General features: G+C 36.0%; 1 protein-coding gene across 3 annotated transcripts in view; it reads right to left on the reverse strand.

Moving 5' to 3' along the window:
• LOC121411446 (testin-like) overlaps positions 1-20699 on the reverse strand; it is a 54786-nt gene that overhangs the window by 12065 nt on the left and 22022 nt on the right. For all 3 annotated transcript variants that reach the window (XM_041604186.1, XM_041604187.1, XM_041604188.1), the window contains exons 2-5: positions 16659-16744; positions 15877-16156; positions 6675-6965; positions 4979-5263 (exon numbers count right to left, since the gene is read on the reverse strand). In XM_041604186.1, coding sequence (XP_041460120.1) covers positions 4979-5263; positions 6675-6965; positions 15877-16156; positions 16659-16744 — 942 coding nt within the window. The remainder of the gene's footprint in view (positions 1-4978; positions 5264-6674; positions 6966-15876; positions 16157-16658; positions 16745-20699) is intronic.

A 20699-nucleotide genomic window follows, 5' to 3' on the forward strand; every position in this document is an offset into this window, starting at 1 on the left:
AGATTTGATCATATGAGGATTTATTTTAAAGGCATTTTTATCACCATTGTCCTTTAAATATGCTGGAAATACTGGGTTTAGTTATTTATGCACATTAATGAAATTTAGAAGATTCTAATACTGCACCTTTCCCACGAGCCCCTAAGTGCTTAATGAATTAAATCAAATTAAATGTGCAATTGATGTTTGGAGACAATAACTAGTTGTAAAATACTAGAAACATCTTTCAAATTGTAATTTACATTATATATAACCACAGCTTCTAATTCTACATCAATTTTCAATTGCTTATATTCCATCTCTCAAGGTTACATAAATCAAATAAACAATATTCACAGCCATATCCACTTTTATTGCCATTAAATCTAATGGACGGCCCCTTTAAAAAAGCCCGGCTGATAGAAATGCTCTGCTTATCCGACTAATCAGAATTTAATGATGCTGTACATTAGTCTTCTAGTACATACTTTGATCACATTGTTGTAGGGTCAGATGGCTTATATAGATTAGGGTTTAAGTGGAGACCAAGCCATACTCTACCAACTGAAATGATACAAAGTCCTTTATTCCTCACACTAGCATGACATTTGAAATGGAAAATGATACTTCTTTTTGCTTTGTTTTTATGTTTTCACAAGAACTGTCTGATCTGAAAATGTTAATATAGAAATAACTTTGGTGAGTTATTACACACAAAAAAATCCTTAAATCAAACAAATTGCATCAAATAGTACATAGGAAATTAATATATACATGTAATGCTATGATAAATGGAATATATATTTAGAAGGCAGCAACTACAATGCTAAGTATAATGAAACTAAACGTAGCAATCATTTCCAATTCTTCTCAGGTTAGCATTCCCTTTTATAAACAAGTAATTAGTTAAAGTGAGTCCACCTAGACTACTGTCTACGAACAAGCAAGTTGTAATAACTGATTGACCATTCTAATTGCTCATTTCCATTAGAGATTGCTATTTCTAGACCTTGTTATATTTTAAGCACAATCATCCCATAATCTCAACCATCAAATAACATCAGATTAGTGTATATCAGTCGTCAACTCTCTTGTTGTATATATATAGGGGTAGGCGGGGTAAGTTGAGCATAGGGGCAAGTTGAGCCACCAGCCCCAGGCCAATAATAAATGAGTCAGACATTGTGGTGGTGGCATGTATTGATGACCCATAGCATAACCCTTTACCCCACCATATTGTTTTCCACTTTAAAACAAAAAGTAGTTTTTTAGAGGGAAAAGTATGAATTTCAGCCAAAAAAGTAAAAAAGAGTGTGAAATAGATAAGTGCTTTATACACACACACGTCTTTAAACATAGTAAAGACATGATAACAACATTGTTAGTCCAGGTATGGATCTTCATTCTTGTCATATTCTTTTATATGATAGATGCATAATAAATGTGTGGATACAAAATTATCGCACTAAGTTCGGACTGGGGTAAGTTGAGCCAAACAGCATGGGGCAAGTTGAGCCATGGTAATTCTTATGGTAATGTATCTTAAAAAACAAACAAACCATAAAAATCGATTGAAATGCAGGCTGAAAGGAGCAAATTTACATGACTGCTCTTTTCCTTTTAAAGGATGTTAGTATTATAGAGAATTAGCAAGTGAAAAGACTTTAAACAAAAAATTGACATGCTGGTTCTCCCCCCATACATTTTGTACGTAGTTTTTGTGGCTCAACTTACCCCCAGACAGTGGCACAACTTACCCCATATATGGGGCAAGTTGAGTCATTTGACATCGTTTTTTTTTCAAAGGTCACAATGACTTTCAGCGTGCGGGTAGAAAGTTATATGTAGGTGAAAAACATTTCCCAAGAATCAAATTTAAAGGCAAGGTACTTATTTCTACAATAGTACTAGTCATATCAATTCTAACATGCAAAATGCAAAAAGTGTCACAACTTACCCCGCCTTCCCCTACATGTAGGAATCAATGCACATGAAGCAGCATTAGACAATAATCTACTATTTGCTGAACATTGCAACAGATACCGAGTATTATTTCTAGGATTGTACAGTTGCTTCAAATCAGGTTTTAAAAAATGTGATTTGAGGGTCAACAAATCCTGAAATATGAATAAATAATGAAAAACAAACTTGATAAGTGTGGTGTGATATTGATCGGTCAGGGGCAGGTTTCATACATAATTATAACTATGGCAAGCTTGTCATTATTATAACTTCCATGGAAACTTTGATTGTGATTGGCTGCTGAGCCTTGTTACTAGCTATTAGTTTGTGTAAAACAGACCCCAGATTGTGAATATACTCAGTCTGCAGCAAACCATAAACAAAATCAGGTAATTGTATAGTAATTGAGGAGCACATATCCTATTCTATGTTTCTACACACAGTTTCGCTTTTAATATCAGGAACAGCTTGCAGGTACACAATGAAATTTTGACAGCTAAAAGCAATCAAAAAGTACATTAACGGTTGTTTTAGGTAATCCCATGTAACAACGACACAAAAGAATGACATTGCTATCTATACAGAAGACAATAGATTTAAAAGGGAAAGTGAAAGAAAGACACATTGTCATGACCAAGGCGGCCTTGTAACATTAGTGCACAGTTATCATTTAGCAATCATTGGTTATCATTAGCAATTATCACCAACAGAGTCATTGGAAAATTATTTTCATGGTCATCCTTTTATACACTTTCTAATCTTCCATTTGTGTTTTCTTGTCATCAGCATGCAGTAACACGGAAATCCTTGGAAAAAAAGTTCACAGTTTATAAGCCTGTTAAATACTTTGATGAGAATTAACACCATGCTGCTGTTTTAGATGTCAAGTGTTTCTGACATTCCCATCTCACACACATGTAGTGGCCATTGAACATTTGTAAAACATTTTTATAAAAAAAATATGTTGATAATTCAGGCAACTTGTGCAATCTCTTGGTAATGAATTTTTCTTTAAAGATAGCCATTAAGAGATAGAATATCAAAATCTGCAGGCAAAAACTATATATCTGGAATTTGTTTAGAAAATTCCATCTTCCATGTAAATCACAAAAATTATCAAATAAAATGCTTATTAATTTCATACCATTCACATCATAACAAATGTAGGGCATACTCATGACATACTATAGTAATGAATTGGAATAGTGAAATTCACGGAGAGGGGGGGGGGGGGGGGGTTAACCACTAAGTAAATGTAGCATTTCAGTTAAGTTTATTAAGAATCCCCATCATACTGCTCAAAATCAAATCACTGTCTACACCAAGTTTCATGAATTAAGATTAAAGAACATAAGCTCCCTGGGAAATGTACTACAAAATATCCAATGCTAGCTTCAGTGAAATTTGACCAGCCCTGTGTATGAACATACAATAGCATCTATCCTAGAACCACTTTGCTTGTAGTCTAGCACAAGCCCAGGCGCTCCACGGGGAGCCTAATTAGTGTCAGGATGTTGGAATGTTGAGTGACGTCTTAATAGCAGTGGAGTAGGTCTAGGTCAAGAACCTAAACAACCATAGGCAGTCCTGAAGACGTGCAACAGTGACTATGCTTGTTCGCAACCTGGTTTGCACTACTTGTTTGAATACTGTTCTTCATGACAGTAGACTTCTATCGTGTGCAAGAATTGTTAACTTCGAGAACTTGTCATTCACATGTGGTTGTGTACAAATTTTGAGTGGGAGTGTGTGCTTAGGATGATATATGTAAAGTAGTCACTTCATTTACATTGTGGTAATTGTCTTTGGGTAACATAAAGAAGTCACTACATGTGTGTTGTAGTTATTGTCTTTGGGTGACATATGTAAAGTAGTCACTACATGTGTGTTGTGATATGGTCTTTGGGTAACATACGTTACGTAATTGTCTTGGGGAGCATTATTAATATAAGAATACAGTGGTAAAGGATTTGTATATCAATAGCAATCCAAAAGATATTAGGAGGAAAACAAATCCGGAATGTGTCTCATAAAATAAATTAATCACTTTATTTATGTTACAATAATTGTCTTTGGGTAACATACGTGAAGTAGTCACAACATGTTATGTTGTGGTCATTGTCTTGGGGGAGCATTATTAAAGGAGAATAAAACCTTTGGAACAAGATAGCTTGTGTGAAAACAGAAAAATCAAAGAAACAGATCAACGAAAGTTTGAGAAAAATCGGACAAATAATGAGAAAGTTATGAACATTTGAATATTGCGATCACTAATGCTATGGAGATCCTCAAATTGGCAATGTGACAAAGATGTGTGATGTCACTTTTGAACAACTCTCCCCATTACTTTAGTATATATTTCATTGAAATTACCTCTTTTATCACATCTATCAGTAGATCATGTGTTCTTTTTATAGGAGGGCATGTAATACAGATTTTTAAAGAATACATCATGGATAAAGAGTTTGTATCACCATAAGAAAAAGCAAGAAGAGACATTTTGGGGGTATTTTAGAGTCCATCAAAGGGAAAGTTGTGCACATGTGACATCACACATCCTTGTCGCATTGCCAATGGGAGGATCTCCATAGCATTAGTGATTGCAATATTCAAATGCTCATAACCTTCTCATTGTCTGATTTTTCTCAAACTTTCTTTGTTTTTATTCTTTGATTTTTCTGTTACGACACAAGCCTACTCGTTGCTCCAAAGGTTTCATTTTCTTTTAATATAAGAATATAGTTGTAAATGATTTGTATATAAATAGCAATCCAAAAGATAATAGGAGGAAAACAAATCCGGAATGTATCTCATAAGTGCATGCTCATGCTTTTCAGTTTATTGTTAAATACATGTATATACTGGAAATAGAATCTACAATTGACATTAGATAATAAGAAGATAATTTTAAAGTATAGACTCAGTCAACTTAAGTGTTGAATCACAATTTACATCTAGCAGAAATCTGTGGTATTAAAAACTGACAGTTTGGGGCAAATATCATTAAGGTACCTAAAAAAAGAAGAAGTTTATTTACCCATTTTGAGCTGGACGTGGATGAAGCGGAAGCGGTGGAGGTGGTTGGGGAGGGTGGCTGGTCTGTTCCTACTCCTTCAGAAGCAGTCTGTGGTGCATCTCCATTGACCACAACAGGAGGGGGTGGTGGCCAGTACTCTTGGTCCGTACCGACGGAGGCGTCTGTACCAACGGCACGGACAGGGGATCCCTGGGCTGGGGAAGCGGTGCTGTAGCCGTTGGCCTTGGGGGATGCTTGGGTGGGGTCTCCTGCACCAATGTCATCAGGGGCTCCTGGGTGACTCCCCTGTAACAATATAGAGAGAGAGATAGGACGAGAGAAAGTAGATGGAAGGAGAGTGAGACAGATATTTAAAAAAAATCGTGTTTACTATTTCTTGAGGCAGTGAGTTCCAACCCACCAATGTTTTGGGGATAAATGAGTATATGAATTAAACTAAACTGGAGTCATCTCTAGAATACATGAACAAATATAGGGCCTACCTCTTTGCCTGAGTTTTGGAATTTGTTTACCTCCAAATGTCAAATGGGGGAAATGCTTTGATTCAATTTCATAATATATGTTATGTAAATCTATTTGTGAGAGACTAATCAAAAGGTACATTTATGTGTTTGCAGTGATGTTTGGGATATCCTTGATTTGAACATGGATCCTACTACATTGTAGAATGATTTGAAACAAATTACCACTGAAAAGAGTGTAATTGGGCCATGAATTATATTAAAACAAGTACCTAGAGAGCTACTAAGATATGTTATCAAGGGGGTTCAGCTCTGCTTTGTGTTCTAAACGAGGTCATGTGTACATTGCTCTGTTGTCAGTGAAAGGGTAGTTTGTATCTATAGACAAAGCATACATCTCTCTTTGTAGTCAGGCAATGTATGGTGCGCAATGGACTTTGGTCACTTTCTGCAACACAGACATAACATTCAATGTTTCTCAAAATAGGTGCCATTTGAGCAGCATCAAGTAATATTTGCAATATTGCAGGATTTCCATATGCTTAACAATTGCTTTTATATTAGACGATTTGAAAGATTATAATTCTTTACTTGCAAGCCTGCGGGGTGGTTGAACATCTTCACAATTTTTCACGATCACTTCTGTATCATTATCATTGAACCCACCACCATTACAACATCATCACTACCATAACCACCATCACTAAAACAATCATCAGCACCACCATCATCACCATAGCCACACTAACTACCATTATCACTACTGCCACCATCCTACTACATTTTTGTGTCCAAGAAAACTTGTGAAGGTAAATCAATTGTATACTGACCAAGATGAAGGAAATCCATCCTGATCTAGTTTTGCCCAGGTAACTTGATACTGCCTGATCAAGTTGATCTTTCAGGCAGTAGAAAGCTTGAATTATACATACAAACCCTATGTGGGTATTTCATACAGTGCCCGGCTCCTAACAGTTCCCAACTTCTCACAGTCCCCAAATTCTGGTAGTACTCCACTGCTAACAGAGTAACAGTCCCCAATTAAAAACTTCTTACAGTTCCCAATTCCTTGAACTTCCCAAATTACAGTTCCCAACCCTCAACTACATTGTAATCCTAACACTCAACAGTTCCCAACTCACAACAGTTCCCAACTCACAAGAGTTCCCAACTCAAAACAGTTCCAAACTCTCAATAATTCCTAACTCTCAACAGTTCCAAATTCCCTGACATACCTTCTTGTTTGGCCTTGGTGGCACGGGTGGAGCACCTACCAACTGGAAGGAGGTTCCTGCGGCCTTAGCCTGGACCGGTTGTACCATCCCAATGCCTACCGCATTCTCCTTGTACTCCTTGACGAAATCTTCCATGTCTTTGGCCTCCTTATCGGTCAGGTTCTGGCAGAGTTCCGGGGCTTGGTCATGGGCCGGAAGCTGGACGTGGATCTGCTTCTTGCGGGAGTCTGCTCCTTCTGTCCCCTCGATGGGCTGGCTCTCCATGGGGAGCATCTCCATGTAGCGTGTAGCCTGTAGAGTAATGTAAGAACAATTGGGACAGGCAATTTAAAAGCATTGTCAGATTATGGAGATGTGTGGGAAGCTCCATAGCCAAATCAAGTATAGAACTATTTATAAACAGCAACACAAGATGTCAAATACAAGTTAATGAGAATGTTCAATTATTATAATTTCTACTATTGTTATCACAATAGTACTACTACTACTACTACTACAACTAACTACTACTGCTGCTGCTGCTACTGCTACTACGACTACTACTTCTACTAACCTACTAATAGTACTTTAACTACTGCTATGTATTTGCACTAATTGACTTGTAACATTGTAATGAGTTTTTAGTGGGTTTTTTTTTTTACTGATGATAATTATGTTGATCATGAAAGTAAAAAAAACAATGAATTATTTTTTAAAGAGAAAAATTGAATCTACAGACTGCCTTACAATCCAAATAAGGATATTTATTATTTTTCTGTTTATGAATTGATTTTAAGTGCTATTAATATTTCCTTTAAAGTGTTCTATTTCAATATAGATAGCATGCAAATATAGGTTCTCTATAAGTATACACAAATAATAAAAAAGTCATTAAATTATTCATTCTGATACACAGACATGCATTGTCACTGCCATTAACAATTCATCCAATTTGAAATGCCCATTGTGTCTTCACAAGTTTGAAAACTTTCTGACTTTTCATAATCATTCCTTTCCATATTTTTACATTTTTTTCTTCAAACCATGGCAAGCCTGCATCACTGAGATTTCTGCTTTCTTTCAAAATAATTATCTGTTAGTGTTCAAAATTCCCTTGTACACATTCAAGTAATGTGTAAAAGGGCCTTGAAGGACCACCATGACACAGAGAAATAAAAATACATAACTTTATATCCATAATTCTGTAATGGTGGTGTATAAGGAAGTTGTTGATTCTTGACTCAAATCTGGGATAAAATTTCAAGATTATTCAAAATGTGATAAGGTATTTCCTCCTGATATAAAGCATTCCTGATTGTCTTACACTATGCCATATTTCATCAATATACTACATAATATATCAGCATTGAGCAATATTAATCAAGTGGGCAGGGAAGGCAAATCTATATTTATTCAATTATTCAGGAAGATGAACTCAATTTGACACCCTTCTTTTCTAGGCAGCATCATGAATCTCAAGAGTAATCAATAAACCACAAACACAATTCACCATTTCCTAAGCTGCATGTTTGCATTTTGAAAAAAGGTGATAAAAAGTCAAAATTTGAATATCTTGCTGTAAATGTGCCTTTAGAATACGCAGCATATAGAAGGGAATTATAAGCAACCACCAGAGTAGGAAGCTCCTATTTACTTTGAATTATTATACTGAATAAGCTGTAATATTAAATACATATTATCAGGGTATTTTTGTTGATAAAGAAATGATCTTGAATTTCAATTCATGAGGTACGGATTTAATTTTTTTCTTGTTGGGATATAATCATAATGCATTTATCCCAAGACAGTCTTGGAGCCTAAAACTGCCAGGATTTCACCCCAATAACAACACTTCACGTACACGTCATTGATCATGATTAATAAATTATGTAGCCTTGTTCGAGACTATCTTTTACCCATTGCCTATTCTAGGTGGGCAACAAAAATATCAACAACTGGAGCAGGGCAGAGGTTTCAGGTCAAGAGTGCTGTATGAGATCCAAATTTATGGGTTAACTTGTTTCTGTGAAATAAGAGATGACTTCATATGACTAGGTGTTGGCCTCCATGTACATGTATAGTCTTATACCCCTTTCATAAACCCAATTAAAATGAATTAGGCGGCTAATAGCAGCATAATTTGGTCGTAAAATTGGAGGACAAGAGTTATCCGCATTACTCTGATGCTGCTATTATCCGCATACATGTAATAGAGGCATCGGGATAAGATTTTGAGTTTATGAACGCATTTCCAAATAATGCGGATAATTGCCATGGTGCGGTCACAAGGTCACCCTTTTCCAACACAACCGCATCGGAGGGGGCGTGTCCAGTTGTCATGGCGATTATCCGCCTTTTTCAGGACGGGTGCTCGTAAAAATAATGTGGCTTATTTTCGGAGTTTATGAACGTAATTTTTATTGAATTATCCGCATTACTCTTAGGCAGCTAATTGGAGGATAGGTTTATGAAAGGGGTATTAGTTTGAATAGTGAAAGAACAAAGATGAGGATGAAGAAAAAGAGCTGTTCTTAAATTACCCCCCCCTCCAAACTTTAATTTGCTTGTGAAGCACGACCCTTTTTAAAACTATCCACATAATCCACAATAATAAACATTGCAGGACCATTGACACTATTAATTGACTATAACAAGACCATTAACAATAAGCGACATTACAATACATGTAATATGTTTCAATAAAGATATGTATTAAGTCCCCTTAGATTAATATTCCTCAAATAATAATTCAACAGTTCTACAATGTACCAGCCTATTTTAAATTCTGATTTCCCTCTCAAACTAACTTACATGCCCTAAAACTTGCATGTAGGCCTACATGTCTCAGGCCAATATACTATTATGATTATCTCTCTATGTATATTCCTATCCATTTTACTTCACTAAAATTACATTTGTACTGTACTCCTAATTCCAAAGTACGTCAGACTCCATTTCATTTGATTACAATTTAAATCAAATCAGATGTTATACGGGAAATTTGGAACATCCAGTCAAAGTCATTTACATTGCCATGGGAACAATTACAATGTTTGGGTTGTAACTAGAGCTCATATTCTGAAATGTGATTAAATTTGTCTTCTCTTGCTCCACCCTATACCAGATGAATGAAATTAATGTATTATCTATCTATAATTATGTTAGAATGCCTAAGTATTCAAATTGCTGCAATATATCAAAAGTGTAAAAAACATGAAATAATGGAAAAATAATATTTCCTTGTTTTTATGATTGGCAACTCATCCAAAAATAGTCTTAATTGCTCTTTTGATTTAGGAGATCGCCATTCACCATTTATTTCCTTCATTGCATTGTTTTTCTTCCTAATTAGTTTTCTTTGTCATTGCCTTTCAAATAAGTTTTTATTTTCAATTCTATATCATATTTCCATGACTGTGTCAATACATTTATCTGCTTGGAATATGAATCTCAGACAGGCAGAACCCAGAAATCATAATGCTAATTATGTATGTGCACATTCATGTTAAAGAAACACAATATGATTTACATTTTCTTCAATATCATGTGACATTCAAAATGAAGTCTGCAGTCTGGGCTCTTATCCGAATGCATCTTTCTAATGGCACTGTTTATATTCTTAGACAGTGTTTACCTCTTCCAAGATAAACCAAAGAGATTGACACAGCATAAACATTGGCTGTGAAAGAGGAGTGACTAACTTGCCCTATTTACACTAGAAAAATAATTTTCAGATAACAAAAGAGATTGTCATACATAGAAGCGTAACAATTTCGTGTGAAAAGAGGAATGACTAACTTGCCCTATTCACACTAAGGAATTATTTTCAGATAAAGCAAGATTGACTAACATAAACCGTACATTGGCTGTGAGAGAGGGGTGATTAACTTGCCCTATTCACACTAAGAAATAATCCAGTGGAAGAAATGATCTACTGGAAGAGCAAGATACACACTTTATGTTGCTAGTAATGTATCCAGTCAACTGTGATAATCTGGTTGGTTACTGGATTAAGCCAGTTTGAATGTAAAAGTTCAATTGTCAATAAGTTGGTTCAAGACTTCAGGAGATGCTCACCCCCCCCCAAAAAAAAAAAAACACCCACACACAAAGGACACAGGGGCGATTCACCCCTTATCCACCCCATCAAAAATGATATAGCCCTTATTAACTGTAAATCTCCAACTCATTTTTTTAGTTCAATATTGTTTAGATTGTAATATTGAACAAACTAAAGAAGTAGAAAATGGGGGGGGGGAGATAAATTGCAAACACCATTTTGAAAATAGAAACTGAACTCATTAGGTGGTTTCAGACCGCCTCGAAGTTCGTCAGTTCCAGGTATTCTCTGATCGGGAAATTTACCCCGATCAGAAAATACCAGGTATTTTGGTAATGTGAAAGCAAACTACGCGTAATTTCCCTGAAAGAAAATACCCGCTAAATAGTAGGTACTTGGCGAAATTACGAGAACTTTCGCGGGGATTTTTCCAAGGTCGCAGGTATTTTGGCGATGTGAAAGCAAATTACATGTCATTTCGTCCAGCTTGTCGTTGGGCGGGGCGCCGTGGATGGCTGCTGGGCTAGTGATTTTGAATCTCGCACCTTGCCTGCTTATCAGAACATGCAATGCGCATGCACGTAACTTCAGGAACTTATCCTGAATTGTATGTTTCGGGGCGGTGTGAATGCAGGAATAATCAATGGGTATTTTTTAGCCGAAAACAGTTCCCGTAGTTTAACAGGGATTCTTGTGATCGAGGCGGTTTGAAGCCACAGGTCTAGTGTCCACCTCAATTATTGATTTCATAACATGGGGAATTATGCACCCTATGACAATAAATGATCAGGTCAACCTCTCTTCAAACATGCTGTCATTATGCAACCATTTCATGTTCGCTTTTCCACTTGATCCTGATTCTATAAATTTCCAATATAGCCAGTAATAAGGAACCATGCTAGTGACACTCTATTTCTTCACTCTATTGACTATGGATAGGCCTATGTATATTTTCATAACTCTTGGGAATTCAAAAGTCATAGAGAAGGAAATACACACATTTGTATTGTTGTTAAATTTATGCATTCATCTTTTTATCACATATCATAAGATAAAGTACTAAGATAAAAGATGGTCTAATCCTTGAAATAGCAACAGATAAAATGTAGATCAATATCACCAGCTGTTTTAGAGTACTAGTAACCTCAGTTTAATATCATACCATTGGATTGTGGTTGGGTGTGGGTCACCTCTACGATGTATAACTATAATATGGCTAGGCCTATATAGAGTATGGAAATACATAATGCCTTTTAATGGTTGTGGCTCTATGAATACCATAACTATACAATACCGGTAAATAGGCCTATATGCATCATATTCTATTGTAGTAGTAATAAATGGACTAAAACAAAGAAAATGAACAATTAAGCAATCTCACCATAATGACAAAAGAGCATCAATTAATTAAAAATTTGATCTGGTATCAATTATCCATAATAGTATACATGTATGTGATCGTTCTAAATATTACATCAGTGTGAAAGAATGTGCAAGTAGAAAGATTCTATTCAATGACACAAAGTGGAGTTGAATATACTGCTTTAACTTGTACCTAATGCGATATTTGAATGGCTGCACAAGTAATAAAACATGGTTTTATACAACACATAATTAGGCATATTCTCACTAGACCAAATAACCAAATTGAGTCAAACATTGGGCTATGAACCTATATTATGTACAAGGTTAGGCCTATAGAGGAGTAGGACTTGGAATTTAGTAGACGTAGATCTAGCATTTTCTTTATTAAAATTACCTGCATGTGATGTGGTGTATGCTGCGCAGTGATGCGAGTACGCGCATGCAGCTAGTTTGTAGGAGCGGGCCATGGTACGCACGTTCATAGTTTTGGATCTATTGCACTACTGGCTCTCGTGCTCGAGCATACTGGTGTCTATCGCACGGCTGTCTTGTGTTGGCGTGCTACAGCTGATTCCTCTGAATGTCATGTGACCCCCATTCATCCAATCAGCTGCCAAGGATCTACGCAGGTGTGGTATCAAAATGTAAGAATAGATATTTCCCTTTTTTTTCTAAGTCTGTATCTTCCGAAGACAGTTTTGCATCAACTACTATCAAAGGATGTGGATATAAGGAAATTAACAAAAATTCATTTCTTTTCAATTCAAAGAGGAAAATACATGAAAAAAGTATCAAATGAAGTTTTGACAAGATAACTACTAGCTATATTGATAATGTTTGGAAATCTTATAGAAAGTTGCCGATTTGTAAAGCTGCAGGGTAACTTATGATATAACTTTCAAGATCTACTATATCCTTTTGCATAAAAGTTACCATTGCAGATACAAAATTAAATGCTATCAATGACAACCATTATATCAATTATCAAGGACAAATGAAAACTAGGTTTCATGGATGTAACGATCGATGACAATTACTAGAAAGGTTTTTTTTTGCAATGGGACATACATGTATATCCAGTTTAGGATAGTAATGACACCTAAATAGATCCTTGTCATTTGATTAGTTGCTTGATATCAATCATTCAACCCATTTCACAAGGACGTCATCATACTTGCAACTTTAGATCCATTTATCGTGCAATTTGGTTCTGTATACGATTTTGTCCATTGCATGTGCGTACCGAGACCCCAGGCACCACAAGTAAAATACTCCCGTTTGCAGTGCGTGTGTGTGCATCAAATGATCAATCAACACATCGAGCACAGAATGAGAATATTTTGCAGCAAAATTCATAAATTTCAAATGACAAGGATCTATTTTGTAATTGTCATATAAACCAAAATATTGAATGTTTTCATTTGTGTAATGGACAGAATACTTCATTCAGTGAAAGATGGAATGGATGATATATTTAAGTCAGCTACATGTATGCTTTGTTGAATAGATCATTTCATCTTTCACCTCATGAAGTATTCTATCCATGACACTCTTAACATTCATTATTTGTAAAATATTTGATCTCTGCATCTCGCAACATTTCAATGGCCTGACAACATTCCGAATACCCCCTCAAGTCCTAAACGCCTTCCCATCCGTTTTGCAGAGAAATGTGAGAAAACTTGAAAGTGTTATACATGTAATCCTGGCAACCATGTGAAATAAATAAAGTGAAAATAAGTGAAAAAGTGCCACCTCTTCCTCCTCCTCATCCTACTACTACTACTTCTACTGCATGGGTTGGTATTCCCATTTCAGTCAGACTCTGATCAAGGTGCCCGACCCATATCACATCATGTAGAATCTGATAACAAAACACAGTGAGCTTAAAAGGTGAATGAACCCTTGGAATATTAAAGTTAATTTGTGTCAAAACAGAAATATCACCGAATGAAAACAATATCAATTTGAGATCCCGGGATAGCTTTGAAGCTGCTGAAAAGGATTACTCTTCAATGTTCAAGAACAATACCAATGTGTACATATTTGAATGTTGAAGTCACTGATGTTTATAGACATCCTCAAATTGGCAATGCGACCAAGATGTGCAATGCTACACTTGAACAACTCCCCCATTATATTTTAATTAAATTCTCACTATTGCCTACATGTACTCTATCTGTAGGTCAGGTGTTCTTTTCATAAGAGGACATGTGACAGAGGTTTCATGAAACAAAGAATTAAAATGTGCAGAAATAGATGTCATGGAATATTTTTTAGTGTACAAAGGGGAGAGATTGCTCATGATGTGTGACAACACAAAGGGAGGATCTCTAAAGAAAATATTGTTTGTCCAATTATTCTCATATTTTCCTTCATCTAATTCCATGAGTTTTATGTTTTCAAACAAACTAACTTGTTCCAAGGTTTTCATTCTCCTTTAAATCAGCGATAACAAATCAAGTCTGCAAGTCTATCCTAGAAAATTCACATTCCATAAACATTTCTGTATGTATAATGTTTCAGACAGGTATTATGTTGCTGGAATAACACCTAGCCTGATCATGATGCTCCAGTCAGTACCCTGTGTGAATTCAAGCCACTGGGAGAGTAGATAGAAGAGTTCAGAAGCAGGATTTGAAAATATCTTCCCCCCCCCTCGGAACAAAAAAAAAGAATAAAAAAATGAAATAATAGAAATAAAAGGTAGATTAAAAGAAAATAAACTAAACAATCTATAACAAAAAGGAATTTTACACTCACTAAAAATTCAGATAATATCAACAGATAAATTCAAAATGACCATGGATAATAAGAACAAATATAATAATGTTCATAAAAAAATGAAAATCAACAAATTTGGAAAACATTTGGAGAAAAGTGACTGAAAGCGTGAAAAGGTATGTCAAAACCAAAACTATAGAATGAGAAAATCATGATAAATAGAGAAACTAAATTATTAAAGAATTATTTTTTATTAATCAAGAACAGAGCTTAGAAACCATTGGTGAATTATAAATAAACTCATTTTTTTTATTACACTCTTAACAAATATATCTTGAACTACTTCAGATAAAGCCAGCATTAAAATTGTATCACTCTGTAAATTTTCATAATTCTCATGTCATAGAAATCTACAAGAACAGACAATAGATACACAGAGAATCAAGAATGGGATACGATGACAATAAATTCTATGTAATAATAAAGATGAATTGGGTTCAAAGATCAAATCAAAGAAAGAAGAATTATAAACATTCAAGCCTACAATCATACAATTATAATTCAAATGAACTTTGAAATGATTTTCAAAGGTTACCTTCAAGTCATGCCTTTTGTCCCAGACAGCTAAGTATTCAAATAGCAATTACAATTGTAACAGAAGTATAGCATTGCCATTTTTTCAATCATAAATCTACATGTTCTATTACATTAGGAGCAAATATTCTGCCCTTGGATATCAAAACCAGAGAGGCATTCGGATTCCAATCAAAGTTTTTTCTTAACTCCCTTAAAAAATTGACAAGCAGGATGACCATTCTCTCTCAAATTTACCCATTCAACACATTTACTGATAATATCCTGTATGAAAAAAAGCCTTCATTAATGAGCTTGCCCCATGTGCTGTTTCATGTTTTTTTATCATTTGTTTGAAAATGATGTCTCACTTACATTGTGTATGTTTCATGTATGTTTGCAAAAAAAATGATTTACCTTGTAGGGCCTCCCACCCCACCCCCCCCAGAATACACATATCTCCCACTCCAAACTCTGCATGCAACATCTACTACAACTTACCGTTTCCACCGTAGCCCCTTGCGGGACCCATTCAAAAGTGATCTGTGAATCTCCATTTGGTACGTTGCTTTCAACCTTCTTGGGGGCTACCTTGTTCACCTTCTTTTCTTTTTCATCCGGTGCATTCAAGTACTGCGTACGACTGACAGTCATGCGGTTCAAGTTATAACGAACCGTGTGTGCTTCGTCGAAGAGACGTCCAATCTTGCGAACTTGCTCCCTGTCTTGGCCGACAATCTTGTGGTCCTCAGGGCCGCACTTGCATACTTTGCAGATTTTCCTGGCAAAAAAAGAATACAGAAGAAATCTCCATTTCTCAAAGCAGCAATGCACCAGCCACCTTTAAATGCATCAATCAGACATACCGGTATTCATGATTCCTTGCCCTGTATCAATCAGTGTTCAATATATTCATGATTCCTAAGGTCTTCAGTCCTTTGGTTGCTTACTGCTTAAAAGTAATCAGGTAAAAAATAATCACCATCATCAACATTGATGAACTACCACTTACTGCCAAGAATCAAAGATATGACAATACTGTAATTTTTAAAATATTCAACTTTTCAGAAAAAACGATTGAATGGCCATCGCAATTTATACTACATCTTTAATCACTTAATCAGTTTATAAATATCATCATTCATGAATCAATGCTGAATCCATATCCAAGATCAATATATCATGACCAAGATTCCTTCAAAACGGCTACTCAAGGAAAACGTATAATCAAATGTCACTTGATTCACAAATGATTTTGGTACATTATGGTGATGGTCTCTTACCTCCAGTAATGAAGGTCTAAGCCTGTACAGGCATCCCCACACTTGATACATGGTGCTCCGGCTCCGATCTCGTGTCCTAACGTTACCTGAGAGAGAGAGAGAAAATCAACATAGTAGTCATAAGTTTATAAGTTTGAAACGCATTGGCCCGTATTCTGAACTTGAGTCTAATTTAAACTCTGGTCTATAAGTTGTGGATTAACTATGTATAGCCAACTGTGACGCTAATCTCTGAAAGTACTGTACAAGTTCAATTTATCAGCCCATATGACACACAAATCATTCATTATTGTGAGGAAATTAATACTTTCATTCACTGTAAATCAATGAGGAAAGAGCAAAGTAAAAATAAGAAACAAACAATGTAAACAAACTTTTGGCATTTTTAGCTTTCCATAATCTTAGCACAGAGTTGAATAGACCATAATCTAAATTAAAACAGAGTTCTGAATATGGGTCATTATGATTAACTCTTCATTAAATGAATGGCAGGTATGGTGGAAATATGAAAAAAGCACATGAAATTGAAATCTTGCATGTAAGAAAATCAGAATATCATTTGCATTTCTGACAAAGTGCAAATGAGTTTGGGCAAGAAACTTTCATACTTTACCTTGCTGGATACCTTTTTTTTTCTTCCAAATTGAATTGGAAGTTGTATTTATAACTTGAACCAATGAAAAGTGCAATAGATTGACAGAATTTTATTGAAATTAGCTGGTTTGTTCATATAAAGGGAACTCTAACCATGAAGACAAAATGGTGGGGGGGGTCCCTTTCCACAAAAGTCACCAATTATAGATGTTCATGAATGTGTGAATTGATTTGATTCATGCGCTTGATTAATTCTCCGTGAAACAGAGTGACCTCTCTTTCACGATATGGGCATCTGGAGATGGTTTCCAAAATATTATTCTGGAGGTTGAAATGGTCATTATACATGTGTATCAAGGTTTCTGCAAAGTTATAGGCCTACAATTACAATGTGCAAACACAACAGTCGTGTGGACTATGGCCCCATTAAACATGAATTTTGACATGTCTAAAGGTGTTTTCATACTGAAGGCGAAGTGGAGTTACTCCAGAGTAACTCCAGATTGAGTTGGTACGCTTGTACTATGGACCGATATTACATCCCCTTTCAAACTATCAAGCTCCGCAGCGGCGTATCCGCAGTCATTTCCATGATTTCCAAGCAAGTTTGTGCCATGTGTGTGGTGCGCGAAGTCTCCCCCACGTGGAAATGAATGAATAAAGTTACATGCAAGATAGATGATACCGCACTTACGCTGAAGACTAACTCCATTTGTAACCCTCTTTTTGAAGTGGGTTGAGTACTCTGCTTTGAACACGGATCGAAATAATACTATTACTAGAATTTTCATACTGCCCTCCAAAGTGGAGCAACTTCTTCTGGACTCCGGAGTAACTCCACTTCGGCTTTCAGAATGAAAGTGGTAGGCCTATAAGTTTCTAAAGATAGCTAGAGGTCAAACTTTGAATTCAGATATTACTAAAGGATACCTTCCATTAGTAATTTAGTTGAGACTGGACAGTGGCCTTGAATGGGAATAAGTTGGACAGTAAACACATCTGTCAGTACTGTTTCTCTGAATAAGTAAACCAATTAAAAACTTTGGTTATATGATCTAGCTTTGTGTTCCAGACCTAATAACTAGGTTGAGACTTGGACCAAAGACCTAGATCCAGTCTATCATGGATGTCACCTTGGTACATATTTGACACCTAAACCAGTTTTCAATTCAACCACATCAGATGGTAGCCATTCTTGAGGCTGTTCCCCTACCGAAATTTAAGCGTGCCGCTTGCTAGTAACTAGCATGCGACTAGCAGGGCACTCGCTTAATAAGCGAGTGCATGCTAGCGAACAGTCCCTGCTCGCTAAAAGATCGCTTAACTATTACTCTGCACGCATATCACACGCTTATTAAGCTAACCGCATGCTAGTTACTAGCATGCCGCAAGCTTGCGCAAGCTAGTCGCACGCTTCCCGCAAGCTTGGAAATTTCTGTAGGGTGTTGGTCTCTCTCAACGCCTCTTGACAAGCTCATGTCAGAAGAGATACTACTACAGCCATGTTCATACTCAACAATTTTATTCCAATGACACATTCACAACATTTGGGAGCAATAAAGCATAAACAAATAGTGAAAGAACACAGGACTCTTCCTAGCAGGAACCAAACAATTTGTGTACAACACAAAGGTGTTGGGGCTGAGTAGATAACTCTCTAGTCTTTGAATTACAAGGTCTGTGGTTCAAATCCCACCCCAGCACTTGCATTCATTTGTACATACAATTGCTACACTCCAACTAGGCATAATAAATGGGTACCCGGCATGCAGGAAGACTTTTTTTCTTCAAATTTCTGGGAACCTTATCAGAGTAGCTGTACTAAAGAAGGAGTAATAGTAGGCGGCACTTAAAAACATTGTATTCAGCACTATAAATGCAGGGTGCTACATAAGCACTTGCCCAATTTCCCGGGGCAAGCAAAAGTTATAGTCGGGCAAGTGTTTTGAAGTAAAGACCAAAAGGACTTGCCCGAATTGGGCAAGCAAAATTCTCACAGTAGAATTACCAAAATTAGGGTTGATATGATTTACCAACCTTAAAGTTGGTCATGGCAGGCAAGATAAAATCTTTTTGTGAAAACAAATGCAAGAACAAGGTACATCAGTTCATGTCAATAGAGAGAAAAAAGGTCAGTGGCTTCTAAGACCATAATATTTTCTTTTGAAGAAGTAAAGCTTTTTTCAAGGATTTTTTCGGGCAAGTGAAATAGATTTTAGGGCAAGTATATTCCAACTATTTAAAAATTTAATTGCCTAACAGGGCAAGTTCATCTAAAAAGTTATGTAGCACCCTGATAAATGTTGCATATTCTTATCATTATGAATATCATCTTTTAAACTAAAAGTTCAAAAAGTAGGCCTACCTATACTGCTGACAAGCTGACATGCTATAGTAGGCCCACAACTACAATGGACCTCCACACTTCATAGGTTATTTTCATCCCCATGGTACATAATTTAATTTCAAAATCCACTTTGACATGAAGTCACGATTTATAAGTGAGTAAAATTACTTTTTCATAACCTCAATTGCACGCAAATCCATCATCTACATAAGCTCGAGAAGGGGTCAGAGAAATGCTCTACAAAAACTAAAATACAGGAAAATAAAGTATATCAAGGGGCCTGGGAGGCCATAGTAATGAACTTGGAGGAATATATATCCTATAAAAAATAGGACATGTAAACTGAAACTGACAATCTACACAACAATAACACACCAAAGATAGGAATACAATGAAGCGTGGATGTAGAAATTATAGCTATGTAGACAGGGAGCAATAACTGTAAAAGATGAAATTCAAGATGAGGGAAAGTATGAACAAGCCATGAAAGTCAAGTCATCAAAATAGAAAGATGATGCGTTGATGATTGGTGTGATGGTAAGGCAGTATTTTGCTTTTAGTCTGTGCTCCAGGCTATAATGTATTTCAGTTTCCGAGCCGGATAACAAATAACAGCTAGTTTAAGTCTTGAGAGATAATAATTTTCTCTTCTTAACCTATGCATGATGCAAGGATTTATAAACTTGCAGTTTAGAGAGCCCTTATAAGCTCATTTTGTCACAAATACAAAAGGAATATTGAAAGAACAAGTTACTAGTAATACTCTTTTTCCGACTAAATTAATGAAACCTTGCAATTTGAAAAGCCTGGAATCTTTGGTGTTGGAATAGCATGTAGTTGATTCTAATACACTTTCTCATGAAATGAATCTGAAGTTATACACAACTACTAAATTCATTACTTTCAAACACAATTGTAAATGGATTAATTATGCTTGTACTGACTGTAAGTCAACACATTAGTAATCAGAGCAATGTTGTTGAATTCCTTCCAATAGTTAATGTTGTCGGTTGGGATATCTTGCCTGGTTACTGCATTATCAGCTTTGACTGATGGAGGGTGACAGGATTGTGATTTGACGTGTGCGCAGCCAGACACAT

Source organism: Lytechinus variegatus, chromosome 3, assembly GCF_018143015.1.
Source record: "Lytechinus variegatus isolate NC3 chromosome 3, Lvar_3.0, whole genome shotgun sequence".
In the NCBI taxonomy this organism is placed as follows: Eukaryota; Metazoa; Echinodermata; class Echinoidea; order Temnopleuroida; family Toxopneustidae; genus Lytechinus; species Lytechinus variegatus.